General features: G+C 34.6%; 1 protein-coding gene across 1 annotated transcript; it reads left to right on the forward strand.

Annotated features, from left to right (window-relative positions):
• Positions 1–280: 280 nt before the first annotated feature.
• Positions 281–14,796, forward strand: LOC128161416 (prestin-like). The gene is made up of 18 exons (XM_052824698.1): positions 281–596; positions 2,241–2,351; positions 2,738–3,024; positions 3,402–3,566; positions 3,789–3,950; positions 4,117–4,199; positions 4,394–4,541; positions 4,699–4,812; positions 5,637–5,714; positions 7,613–7,708; positions 10,031–10,137; positions 10,596–10,665; positions 11,081–11,299; positions 12,395–12,613; positions 12,929–12,983; positions 13,306–13,424; positions 14,070–14,204; positions 14,491–14,796. Exons 1-17 carry the CDS (start codon positions 290–292, stop codon positions 14,202–14,204), a joined length of 2,475 nt encoding a protein of 824 aa, XP_052680658.1. The 5' UTR covers positions 281–289; the 3' UTR covers positions 14,491–14,796.
• Positions 14,797–14,821: the final 25 nt, after the last annotated feature.

Genomic DNA, 14,821 nt, shown 5'->3' on the forward strand with positions numbered 1-14,821 from the left:
TTAATGTCTTAATTCTGCCTGTCCTCGCCTTAATGGGTTAATTTTTAACACTTACTCTCCACAAAACATGGCAATTGTCGGTGACAGATAAATTAATCGGTGATAGCTGATTTTCTGTGACGCCTTTGGGGATTTGTGAAATGTAGCGAACAAAACGTTACCTTCGTCGAGCGCCCAGCGAATGCACAAAAACTTTGAGTAGCGAAAAGAAAGCCTCATATCTGTCTCGAGAGAACATGGTATATAGTTGTATTGTTTTTTCTCTGCATTGTGACGTAATTTGAATATCATGGACCCGGATGTTCGTAAGACGCTGATGGAACTGAACCGTCCTAGGGGGAAATTCCGCACACAGGTTCTGAAGAAATCCCAAGAAAAAGTCCGGAAAAATATTAAAAGTACATTTAGATTTTCACGTGTGCTGAAAAAAATCGGAGAAAATATTCCAAAATGTTCCTGCACACGCCAGCTTTCCCGCGCTTTTTGCACGGAACTTTTCCCGTTTTGGGGGATTATGAAAAAATATAGTATTCGGAAGTATCTGCTGGCGGATTTCGTAGCTGGTCTGACCGTTGGGATCATTCACATACCTCAAGGTAAGAATCCACCTATTTTTAACTTTTTAAATAAAATTAATAATTGCATTTTTTCTATATTTTGTGAAGACGTGCACGCGCAAAACCAAATTTTGATTTCTTAATACTTCATCCACGTACAATGTTCTTATACATTTAATTGTAATCGTACTTAAATATTTTTTCTGTTATATAGAAGGCTTGTACGATTTTTTCATATTTTTCTGAAACAATGTGCAATAATAGTTTAATAAAATAAATGTATATAATGCAAGTAATAAGAAAGCTTACAGGACACAAACTCATGTACTTTTTACGGTCACCGATCAGAGAGCAGACATGATCACTCTTCTATCAACGATATATCGATCTTCACGCTCGATCTGGTCACCCCATTAATTTGATAAATCGCCCGCCGATTTTTTTTTATTTCTCCTTATAATTTACCTCACATTTTGTCGGTCAATTACCGCATACTATAAAATAGTATGTTACGTTACAATGTAATTCTGATGGGTCATCAAAATAAGTTGCTAGAGAAAAAATAAGTGATGCCAAAGTCACCTCCCCTATTTGCTTTTATGCATTCATGATTTGAAAAAAAGATATAAAGGAGATTGTCTATAAAGCCTGCTATAGTTTGGATACTGATTCGCCAAGCAAATAACAGTTCTCATCAAACAAATCTTCTGAAACACAAACATTCTAAATGTTTACAATGATAGCTTTCTTGTCAACAATAACTTAAAAGTATTTATAAGAAGCTTTCTGGGATTTTAATATCATAAAAGAATACCACTTTATCAGTAAAAACTGTGTTGTTTGCTTAAACGTATTACTCTTTCATATTCGTAGAAAAATCTTATAGTGACTCTATTGTAATTTACATAAAATAATATTTTTTTTTACAATTCAGAAAGATCAATAAACTGCATGTTCAATTTTAATCCAGTCCAAGATACATAACTGGTTTATCAAGCTTTAACGTGTAAACACGTGTTAATCACGCTTCGGGTCACACCAAACGAGTCTTATCTGATAAAACTGCAGCAATTAAAGCCTCTCAATACACACAATTACTTAAATTGCATTACCTTTTTTTATTTGAAATTCTTATCTTACGAGAAAGTAGCTTATCATCTGGTTTCTAAAACGATAAGATGCTTAGGATAATAGCGAATGATATAATAATTTAATCGTCATTTTTGGACAATCGAACCTCCAGGGTAAAGAAGATTTCTGCAAAATATTCAAATAAGATAGTTTCTTGAAGCTGGAATTTGGATTTATTAATTTTTTTGGACTATATAACGATTTAAATAGATAATAAGTGTATTTGATGGGTAATTATAACTTGTTTACCCGCCAGCCTCCTTAAACAAAAGTCTGTACACAAAGCTAAAGATTTGTACACTGGAATAAAAAAAAAGATTGTGTCAATCAACTACATGTATATGTACTTCACAATTGAATTCCGTTTCAAAGAATACTATCTTTTTTAACAGTACTTAGTACACTACCATGAAACATTACCCCAAACCAACCCCCACCCCACCCCAACCATGAGTTGAATCGTCATGCACATTTGTTTGTTTATCAAACATAAACGTTTCTTACTAAATGACTAAGCCTTGGTCTGACCCCTGGTATATTCGTGTATTGTAGGTATGGCCTATGGACTCCTGACCAACCTACCCCCCGTGTACGGCCTGTATACAAGCTTCTTTCCCGTCATCCTCTACTTCTTCTTCGGGTCCTCCAAGAAGATATCCATTGGTGAGTAACGCAGAATTATCTAATGGATTTATCGATATCTTTCTTAAAAGGATTTATTTTTGCGTAAATACATAATAACGCCCTGCAATTGATGTCATGTTTACGGACAAAACTATGCTTAAAATTTGTATAAGTAATATATGAAGTCCTATCTTTAACAGTTTTTCGTTTACAGTCTCTTTGTGTCTTTCATAAACAAAATGATGTTATAATTTATTTTAATCATTAATATCTGAAAAAGTTAGCAATATACTCCCAACAATTCATAATGATGAAAAAAAAATCAAGTTTCAGCTTCAGATAAATATGAAAAATAAATGACAATCAACTGCATCAATTGAGTATTGATGTGTAGTTTCAGTAAATCTGTACATTTTAATCCTCAGGAACTTACGCCGTGACGAGTCTAATGGTGGGGGCAGTGGTGCAGGAGAAAGCCGACCTATACCTGCGACCCTCCATATCTACTACAACAATAGCATCGTCCGTCGGCCCGCCAATCATAAACTCTACAGCAGAAACGGCTTACTCTATAATTACCGCGAACACCACGGCGGTCCCACTCATATCCACCACGCGACATCATCCCACCGCGGCGGACCTAACGGACGACGAACTTCGTGTTAGAGTGGGGCTTGCTATGTCTGTGACGTTTATGGCTGGCCTTATACAAGTAAGACCACTATATATTGTGAATTTCTAATTTAACGCATACATGTACTTATGAATATCAACGACAAATGAGAACTGTATTAATAGCAGCATAATAATAATACTCCTCTATTGTATTTTTAATTTTAAATGTATGATGAAGGTTTAACGTTATGTTCAAATTCTGACTTACGTCTAAGAGAGCCTCATGACCCTGAAACACGGTCATATATATGCAGATTCTTTGTACCATTGCTATGTATCAAGACATCTTACAAATAAGACCATATCCGCTGTACAAAGTATTCTCTTTAATCAACTCTAAGAATCACACAAACATGTCCGCGTCTTCTCTTTGTGACATAGTTTAAAATTGAACATTCATTTGGTCATTGACAGCTGTTCCTGGGGAGCTTCCGGTTTGGCGGATTGGCGTCCTTCATGTCGGATCCGTTGATCAGCGGATTTACCACCGGGGCAGCCATCCACGTGTTCACCAGTCAGGTCAAATACCTGTTCGGTGTCCAGGTGTTTTCTTACCACGGTGCTTTCAAAATGATTTATGTGAGTAGTGAGATTTGCTGATATTAAAATTGATTTTAAAAACCGATGTGAATTTAGATCTAGAGGATTCGTAAATCATGTTTCATGTTTAATTCCATATGTACATGTAATATGGTTAATTTTTGTTATGTTCCGGGTTTTTTTCTAACTTAGTAAATTTGTTTGATATATTTATATATGCCTTTTGCGATTAATCAATATTTTTTCTGATTTGAATTACAGTTCTACCGAGATTTCTTCGCCGTCCTAAATCAGGTCAATCCCGTGGCCGCCGTGGGTTCGGTGACCACCATCTTTGTCCTGATTCTGATCAAGGAAGGTATCAATAATAACCCGACGTGTATGAAGAACTTACCTGTCCCCATCCCAGTAGAACTCTTCGTGGTTAGTATTCCAAACCATTCACAATAGATCGCAAAACTTGAAGAAAAATACCTTCAACTTTCCTTCTATATAGAAGTATTAACCTTAAAGAATGAAATCGCTTATGGAAAGAATTTAAAACGCATTTAAAAAAAAAATTGATTTTTTTCTTTTTGTTTCGTTCAAGGTAATCGCTGGAACGGTTATTTCCCATTACACGAAAATCAACGAGAAATTCGATGTTGAGGTTGTCGGTCACATTCCTGTGGGGTAAGATTCCTCATTCTGTTTCACTGACAGTCGTCTGTGATGGACGTGTAAAGTTGTTCTTGATCTGGCTTTAACACATATATGCAGGATCACAATATTTCTTTAGCAATTGCATAGCGATAATCTTTTGTTTTCTCATTTAAAGACTTAAAGAAGACCAAAAAAAGTTCATTATGTTTGCGTTCATTTTTCAGAGTTCCCCCGCCCACGCTCTCCCACCTTGGCTTCATTGGTGACGTAGTTGGTGACGCCATCGCTGTGAGCTTTGTTGCCTTCGCTACATCCTATGCCATGGCCAAAATATTGGCAGAGAAAGACAAAGAAGAAGTTAATGCAAACCAGGTGAACCTTTCAAAGACAACATTGAAGATTTAAATTAAAATTAGGCGTTGATAAAACCAATGAACAGGAAGGAAAATGTAAATCTTTGACAAGGAATATATTCTCTCTTTCCTCTCTCTCTCCACATCATAATTTTTCTATGTACCCCTTTTTCCAGGAACTGGTCGCTAACGGACTGTGTAATGTGATTGGGGCCTTGTTCTCGTCCTTCTGCTGCTCCGCCTCTCTCTCCCGGAGTCTTGTCCAGGAAAATTCTGGCGGGAAAACACAGGTAAGAAACGTTTTTTTTCTAAACATGCTAGAGACCAACTCGCATAAATACATATCTCTAAATTAAAAAATTTACAAATGCATAAATTGATTGTATCTTTTTTACATGAGCTATTTACTGTGATTTTAAGTATGAACAACAATTTTCCAGGATATATTGTTGGTTTTGTCTTCGAAATTAAATGTAAAAAAGAAAGATAAGTGAAATTTTATTATATTAATGAAAACACTTTCCTCGAATTAACGTTTTCTCGAAGAAATTTAAAAATTGAACTTACAAAATCTGCTTACAAGAAAATACCAATTATTACCATGAAAAATCCGAATGCTAAAGAATAAATCATTTTGTATTACCTGAAAAACCCAATGATGTCCTATTTGCGTTCATTAAGCCGTTAAATTGTATGCATGATGCCAACACAAATAATTGTACTTAATTTATTGTTGACCAATTTAAAACTAATCTAACCCTTTTCATAACATTCATGCCTTGTTTGTAATTGCCGTTTTATTTTAACCATAGGATCTTGTATATCATGTATCGGTCGCCTTATAATACTAAACAATTCCGACAAATAAAGCCTAATCGAAGAATAAATGATTTGAGCCATTTTTCTTTTTCAAATATATCCAAAACAATTAAAATCATATTGGCGCTTATTTTTTGAACTCGTTTTATATCTAAAAAAAAAAATTTAATACATCACAGTTTATTCTCGGTCAAGCTTCTTTACAACATGTGCACCATTCACATTAATTAAGATTTCTCTGACATTATTGTTTTAAGACCTTAAGCACTGTTCGATGTCTTCCTCTCTTCATCAGGTAGTGGGACTGGTGTCCTCCCTCCTTGTTTTTATCGTCATAGCTTACATTGGACCCATGTTTTCAAGTCTGCCAAACGTGAGTATATACACGTTCCTAACACGTGTTTATTATCAACCAATCACAAACCCTCTCTTTCAATTTATTTTTTTTAACAAATCAGCAATATTCTAAATAACTTACTGGAACCCTTTTTTTGAAATTATTTGTCAAACATTTATTTCAATTAAGGTTATGCTAAGTTTTCATTCCTCAGGGAAAAAATACCCAATATAGCCGTCAGTTTGTTATAACTGAGAATGCAGTTCGACTTTGTTTTATGATTTTATCTGTCATAAAACCTTAATTGCTGCAGGTACAAACAGCCCGATGAAATGTCCGATAGGATTCGGACAGTAAAATCTAATTTTGACAGTCCATCATTAAATCATAGTAAATCGGAAAGTTTTGAGATCCCTTTTTTTCTTGCAATCTTACTAACTTGTCGTACATATTGAGAACTACATTCGAGTACATGTCACTCACAATTGAAATCTCAACTTGCTTCTTCAATATACAGGTCGAAATATGAACAGCGTTTGATCTCTAATGTAGTCATCAATTTCATTTAGCAATTGTTAACTAATCTTCTAATATGTAACAGGCACTCATCATTCTGAACCCAAGTTATCTGATGGTCTCAGAGATTGTTAAAAACAAATCTCATATATCGATTTTTGTTGAGTAAGCTAGCTGTCACGGTTTAATTTTTTCCTACGAAGATCAATATTTTCTCATCAAATATGTTTCGTTTTATTGTTTGGAAAATTCAATTCCATAACACGGGTTTATTTTTCGAAAATTGATTACGCCATTGAAATACTAAACTATTGATAATATGCCGTTCTAAGCTTGGGATAGGGGGGTGTCTTTTCCAGGAACACAAGTGAACCATTTTGTTGTAAAACAACAAGATCAGCTGATTACGATATTACGATAAGGAAAATAAATTAACAGCATTTCCCCCATTTTGAAACCAAGTTCTCCGTTTGAATTATTCTTTTTTTTTTAACTTGGTTAGTCGGTTGTTGGTTGGGTAGGGTAGGGGTCGGGTGGTTGACTAACATTCATTTCAACGATTGTTCATAATTGATCGGCTTTTTAAATAATCGTTGCGAGTTCGTAGCGAATCTATTTCCTTTTACATTAGTTTATATTTATCTCAATTAATATGTCACTCCAATTTAAGGCCCCATTTTAACCAAAACAGCGATGTCAGCATATAGATATTTAAACAAAGAGAATACAATAGATTTTAGGAATATTTTGATTAGCAAATACTAGCAGCATACAGGGATGCTTTTACACTGATTGTATGTATCTTTGCACTGATAAATGGTTCTTTTGTTAATACCTTTTGTTTAATATGGCCGTCTCGCGTTTCCAGCACCTAGATGATATCGACTGCCATTATAAGCTTTTTCAATGGAGCACTCTTTTCCAACCGTACGACATTTCTCTCGGGGCATATCGTAATAAACTTTCTAGGTTCATGTCAAAGAATGATTATATTATATTAATTAGACTATTGTCAGAACTTGCTCTCTACTACATATGTCCTGGTTCAGGGTGTAATAATAATTCATCAGGCCTGTGTGCCGATATTCAGGTTATTAAAATCCCTAAGACACGCGGGAGGGATGGTGAGATGAAAGACAAAGAAGAGCGTCAGGGGAGGACGCCGAAGACAAAGAAAAAATGCCCGTGCTGCAGCATTTTATAGTAGCTATCTCAGTCATGCGTCAATAAATATCTATTGAATAAGTCAAAAAGTCACTTCAATTCTTCAAGGGTAGAATTAATATTTTAAAACATGCTTTGAGTCTCTTTTGACGCACGATTTTCCTGTTGTTAGGTCTACGTGTTCTTGAAAGGTAGTTAGCGGTGTTGGCTATAAACGTTGTTCAAGCCAGTTTTCTGTTTTGTGATTTTTGCAGTGTATCCTGGCTTGTATCGTGATCGTCACACTCAAAGGAATGTTCCATCAGTTCCATGACATGGTGTTTCTATGGCGGCTGTGCAAGAGAGATTTTGTAAGTAAATTCTAAATGGATTTGATCTAAAAATAATCCAACTGGAACTGTTCTGAGCAAATGGTTCTGTCTGATTGGAGAAGCAGACGACAAATATACTGAGCCAAACAGGTGAATAATTGTCGCAGAATCGCCACCTTCTGTGTAAATAGCAAACTTTTGAACCACCAAGACGTTTTGACTTCTAATTCCTTGAATTTCCACAAAAATGTTCTGTATGTAGAAGAACGGATAAAGAGATCAAATTGGAGAAAAGATCGCTTGCAATGGAGGAGTACATAGATTTGGTGCGCAAAGTCTGAATTTTAACTGTTAAGCGATGAAACAATCACTTAATTGATTAAACACAATAACCGATGGATTTTATTTACCGTGACAAGTCACCGTAGAGTCATAAACTGAAATTAATCAGATGGCTAAAAACTGAACGTCTGACACAACTGTTTGCTGTGTAAATTGGTGTCCCATCTGACACAGTGCAATAAGCGAAAAAAAAGCAATTGTTCTCAAACAAGGGAAAACACAAAAACCGAAAGAGATAAACCATTAGTAAATTCGTTTAACTCAAATAATGCTTTGCAAACTATTGACCAAAAAATCTGTACCAGTTAACGAGGAAAAGATCTAGATATGCAAAATCCCTGATCGGAAAACAAACCCAACGTGACAATTAATACTTCAATGCAGTTTTAATGAGATGCAAACATGTTTCAAGTCGATCTCAAAGTCATGGCCGTATATTCAACAAATTCTGGAATGAACAATGCTGAACAATAAGGGATATATTGTCCTTCATGTTCATTATTTATTTCCAGGCTTATACAGGTTTCTGTTTCTATCACAATACGGTCCGGGTCCCTGCCACTTTGTAGAGCTGTGTACACGGTTTCGGACCATTAGTTCTCTGTTTAAAAAATCATTGTTTAAAAATATCCACCAGAGCACAATATACGATTGTTCCGTATAGACCTCCTAACAAACCCGGAGACTTAAATATTGGAAAACTCGGAATTGATAATGTGATGTCATAATCGTGTAATGGAAATTGTATATACATAAATTGTTTAAATAAAACAGAGAGAATCAACGCCATGTGTTAAAACAGCAATTTGCGATATTTTTCCTATGGATGGCGATGTATTTTCATCATTTAGATGGAGGATTCAGAGGTAAATACGTAAAGTTTTATTATATTTTTATAACGTAGAACTTTTTATAAAAAAGTATTTTCTCTCCTTTTCTACCGCTTAAATGATAGAAAAAAAATTAAAGTGAATCCAAATGCTGCAAAAAGTCCAAACTTTCCTGAATTTTCTCAATTCGAAGACCTGAATAATTTATAAACTTTGTAGAAGCATATAGCTCTAAAGTTATCGGAGTAAACAAAGAAAATTTTAAAATCGATTAACGATTGGTGACAAGCAACTCTAGCAATTTGAAAGCTCTATTGGTTTTTAGTGTTATGAATTATACATAGGAGCTTGACAAGCGTGAAAAAAATCCTATAACATACCTCAGTTGTTGAATTGGAACCTCCAGTTATCTATAACAGTTCTATACACTATATAATGCACTTTTTGTTATTCAGTTCATCGCACATCAATTTCCCTTATTGAGTCTCCATAATTATGTATCACGATGATGTATCTGTATATATTCATTTACACTAATTTTGTTTTTACTCAAAAAAAAATAAAAATAAATAGAGGCGATTGCATTAAACAAAATAACAACAATAGTTGATTTTTTAAAAATTCTAACACTAAAGATAAACTGTACATATATTAGTATACATTCTACTAAAGCTATATGAATCGTATCATTTTCTTTCTGTGCAATCTTAGTACGTTATCAAGCAATGGGGTTCCATTTGGCACAACCTTACTAAGTCGTTACTATACACGGGGAAATATTCGCCCTGTTTTAATTTCGCCCCTTTTGCCCTCGTTGTCAGCGGCCGAATTGACTTCGCAAATTCCATTGTCTCGAATTATTTCTTTTTAAACACAACTGCTATATGGGCAAATTCAAAACGGGGCAAAACTAATTGCAAATGTAGAAGGGCGAACATTACACGTGGCGAAAACAACCATTGATACAGTATATCATTTAAACCAAAAAATGACTTTTTTACAGTAAACCCAGGATATGTTTCGACATATTTAAAAAAGTTAAATTGCTTCAATAATCCTAATTTCACTTCTGTTTCCCTCATTACCAGATAATGTTGTTATTTCATGTGCATATACATGTACATTGTACATATAAAAAAAATTGAAATTTCGTTCTCAATAAAGAATTGCTTCTTTGTTATGTTTGTAGGCTGTTTGGTTTGTGACTTTCTTGGCCACCATAATCTTGGATGCCGGCCTCGGTTTGATGGTAGGGGTCATTTTTGCCCTCTACTTTGTGCTCAGAAACACTCAGAGGTAGGTCTAAACTTGCTTCGCGTAAACGAGGAAACGCACGAACGTGTATGTAAAGGCAGAGAAAATATCCACAATCTGTCCGAAACCTCGATTAAGTTGACCAGATGTCCCATCTTACTGAAAACCTGAGAACTCTTAATTTGCGAAAAGCCATTAAATGTTAAGAATGCATGGACCAGTATGCCCCAAAAGGATTCAATTATTAAAATGAATACTACTCAATAATAACAATAATGATTGATAAATGTATAATTATTTGGATAAGTTCGTGTTCTTTGCCAAACTCAATGCCTGAAGTGTTGATTGCTCTGTCTTACAAACGAGACAAATTCTTTTATTAATTAAACCTTAGGTAAAGCCTATACATGTATTTCAAAAAATTACGGTTGAGCATATTGAAAAAGAATATGAGTCAATGTCGTTTTTCAGATTAAAATGATAAATGTTTATCATTGTAGGCCCTATATCTGTGCCATGGGGCGGGTGCCCGGAACAAATGCTTACAAAGATCTCAAACTCAGTCGAACAGTGAGTATTTAACAGGCTTATAACACGCTTACGGTACTCTGTCTCTCTAGAAGGGGAGATCACTCTCATGGGAATGCCTTTAAAAATTGTACCGCTCAAGAATGAAATTAAGAAAAATTGTCAATAATAAAAATTGTATAGCCTTAGTGACTTATAGATTTTCAGTTACTAGAAAATATAAATGAAAAATAACTGTCGACATATGTTCGAAATATTAAAACGTTTTTTAAAAAAATACATGTACCTAAGTAAAAGCCTTATCAGACTTGTAACTGATCTTTCAATTTATAAAACATTCATAGTGTTCAACTCTTGCAAGGCATACAACAAACTTATTCATTTAATTTATTTACATTTTAAAATGACCCCTCTTTTTTTACTTTTGAACTTGACTGTGTGTCCCTATATATTCCAGTTGATTCAGATTCCGGGAATCAAGATATTCAGGTTTGACTGTAACCTGTACTTCGCCAATGCTGAACAGTTCAGGGACCGACTGTACGAGAGGACGGGGCTCAATCCCAAAAAACTGAAAACCAAAAAACAGAAGGCCCTGTACAAAGCACTGCTACAAAGGAAGCGAGAGGTCGAGCTCGCCGAGATTGAGGAAGCGGCCGCACTCAAAAAGGAAAAGGTAAATGTCGCTCTCCCGCCATTTTGGGTGGTCAAGGGAAGTCAAAATGAGTAATAAATTGAAAAACACGTGGTGTAAGTGTTTACAACAGCTGTTAAGGGGAAAACATTTTATAAATACGTAAGGTGTCGCTAAATTTTGATGGTATCGATTAATGCTTACAGAATAATCGACAAATAACATCGATAAAGAGATAGATTTCGAATTCATTATTTAGATATTTAAAAATTTATCTGTTTAACCAAGGATGTGCAAAAAGAGAGATTTCACTAAGTTGTTGTTGTTTTTTTAATAGAATACTTACTTCATTGAAATATACAAAATTATGGAAAAAAAATATATAACCATTGACATAGAAAAATATATATTTTAAATGACTGGTACAGTGTATTCTATTCATACGAAAATTTGAAGAGCACATGAATCAAACCATCGTTGTTGTTCAATTACAAAAGGCGCGCAAACAGAATTATTGATCAATCTAATACCATTACGGTCTTCAAAGATTTTCTCTATACTCAACTTCCTGATATTATGACATCAGCTGCCATTAATGTGTTCCGTACGAAGCAATTTGTAACGTACTCGATTTTGTTTCAATTTCACTCATTCATTCATACAAAGTCATGAATAAATGATAGAGTACGTGTGATACGATCCACTCCATCCAAAGAAAGTACATTCAAATTTTCACCACAGAAATATATTTCATTTAGTATGTAAGGAGATCTATACAAAGAAAGTACATTGATTCCTAATTCTAAGTTGGGGGGGGGGGTTATAAAAAGATCCATTTGGTACAAAAGAAAATACTGGTAATGTGTTTTGGCTTTATCGGTATTTATGGAGATCAATTTTCGTGGATTTATTAAAATAAAAATCATAGTTTCAAGGATACGTAAACTCGTTGGCAGTTATCCTATCTATACAATATGTTATTATAAATTGCAATTCAATAAACATTTAATTTCTCGGGTCAACTCAACAACAAAAATCACGAAATGTGGTAATCAACGAAAATTGATGAAACCACAGTATCTTATATTTCATAAAAGATTTAAAACGTTAAATAACAGGTTTATATTTTCCATTTAGAAGCAGATGAAGAAGAGGATCACAATCGAGGAAGACGTGGAGAAGGATGATGACGACGACAAATCTCTGACAGAGGAGCAGCAGACTGAGCTACAGCTAGAGAACGACGAGATGCAGACGAGGTTTTCCCGCGCTTGGGTGCCGCCCGTGCACACCGTGGTTCTCGACTTCTCGGTCATCAGTTACGTCGATAGCGTGGCTGTCAAGATCCTCTCACAGGTATTTTGTTTGATTAATGAATTATGTAAAACCTATACAGGTATATCGATAAAAGACTAATGTGATCAAATGCAATCAATGATCAAAGAAGATAGCTTGACAGGGTATATAAAAACGTCTCTCCAGTCATATTTGTAATCAGTTATTTGAACCTGACCTTATAAATTGTTGACTTTGAACCTTTACAAAATGATGGAGCATAAAAATAATCATTTGAATGCTAATAAAGTAAGCCGAAAACAAACAAAGGTTAAATAAGCAAGATTTAAATCTAGTATGTTATTTCTCTTCACTTGTGAATATTTTATTTTTTAGATAATAATGGACTACAAAGAAGTCGGCATAAAAATCTTTTTAGCGGGCTGCAGAGGTGAGCAAGCTCTATACTGAATACTCGTGTGCATTTTACATTTTCTCGTTTTCACTAGCTCCATTTTCTTACATGTATCTATTGCAGGGTGCTGTACTTTTTTTTTTTTTTTTAAATGCGTTTACTTATCGTCGCAACGCAAAAATTTAAACTGCAATTGTATTTGTTGAAAAGTATTCTTATAATGAATAATACAGAAATTAAAAAAAAACCACATGAATGTAACTATTCTGTAATCATTACCCAAACATTTACATCTGCATGACAAAGTTAAATATGCAGGTGGTAGTGTGTTAATCTTAATTTTATTCTTTTCTTTCAGAGGACGTCCGCAAAATAATCAAGAAATCCGAGTTTTACCAGACAATAGACTACAACTGCCTGTACTTTACCATACATGAAGCCGTGGTCATTGCTCAAGAGCTAAATCAACAAGTTGGGGTATGTCTATTTATAAAAATTGTTCGTAGACTAGCGCAGGTTGTAAATATTAGCTAAGCATTGTTACGCCTAAAATCACCAAAAACTTTAGTATCCATACTCATCTTTAATGGTGTAAATTATGTTTACTTAAATTGTTAGTTGATAGTCTTATTGCTACGAAATCATTCCACAGCAAAAATAAGCATTAACTTATTTTAAACATAGCATATAAACTTTGTATTGAAGAGGATGTGTTATTAACTTGATTGATACTTGTAGAATAAATGCATGCACTTCGCGGAGACGTATCTGTAATGGACAATTTTTGTACAAATCTTCATTGTTTTACTCCATTCGAGAATATTTCCATCATACGCAAAAAACACCTAAATGGTTAAAGGGGCTCGAATTTAAACTAGTGTTAGGAAACTGGATATTACGAGGGTGCAAGCAACCACTCGTGTTAGGGTCCTGTTGAATAACTCTCGCGATATATATAAAATCAAGGTCATTTATATCGACCATGCGGGAGTGGGGGTAGGGGCTACCAGAACACTCATGTCATATCGTGCACAAAATATAACGAAACAAAATTATTTCAGCATGATGGATATTAATAATAATTAAATATATTATAAAATTCTGGGGTTTTTTTTATTACAGGATCCGCCATTAAGTCCAAAGGATGTTTTGATGGTGGAGGAAGAGAGCCGAGAGGCTAGTGCTAGGTTAGCGGCCATCAGTGAGAGTGAGGAGAAATACCCCGGGGACATCCCTCAACTAGGTGCTAGTGAATAGGTCAGTCCTGGCAATTGTTTGTTGCTCCAATTCATCAAGTCTTGAACCAGTAAGATGTACATTTTATGATGTGAAATCCAAAAAAATCTTTTTATTATGATGTGTACATTTTACTTTATATGCATTGTTCTAAAAGTCTCCCTCAACCAAGAAATAATAGTGAATCTTTATACTAATGACCTTTACTACCTCCTTTTTCCGAGCTACATGCGCCAGTGAAATCGAACGTTGAGAATTTTGTTCATAATGAGATTTATGAGGGTATTTCTTTGCTTCTAATCCACAGGTACTTACAACGAAAGGTATGCTGTCTCAGGTATAGAAAATTCCAACTTACGTAAGACGGATCTCCTGAAGAAAAACACCTTCCGAAAAACTTTGTACATATCTGTGCAAGAAGGAGGGCTCTAAACTCGACTTGTGCAAAAAACGACTTACTGGTCCGAAATCTAATCTTCTCCATGATGCACAATCCCAGTGTCTCGTGAAGTGATACTATTGACTTGTACTTTATGCATATATTATATATCCATGTCCCATTGCTTATTTTTATTTTTCACAGTTTAAATTTGAGTAAAAGCATAACAATCAATCTCGTGTTGTTTTAATTATGGAAA

The sequence above is a fragment of the Crassostrea angulata genome, chromosome 8, assembly GCF_025612915.1.
Source record: "Crassostrea angulata isolate pt1a10 chromosome 8, ASM2561291v2, whole genome shotgun sequence".
Taxonomy (NCBI): domain Eukaryota; kingdom Metazoa; phylum Mollusca; class Bivalvia; order Ostreida; family Ostreidae; genus Magallana; species Magallana angulata.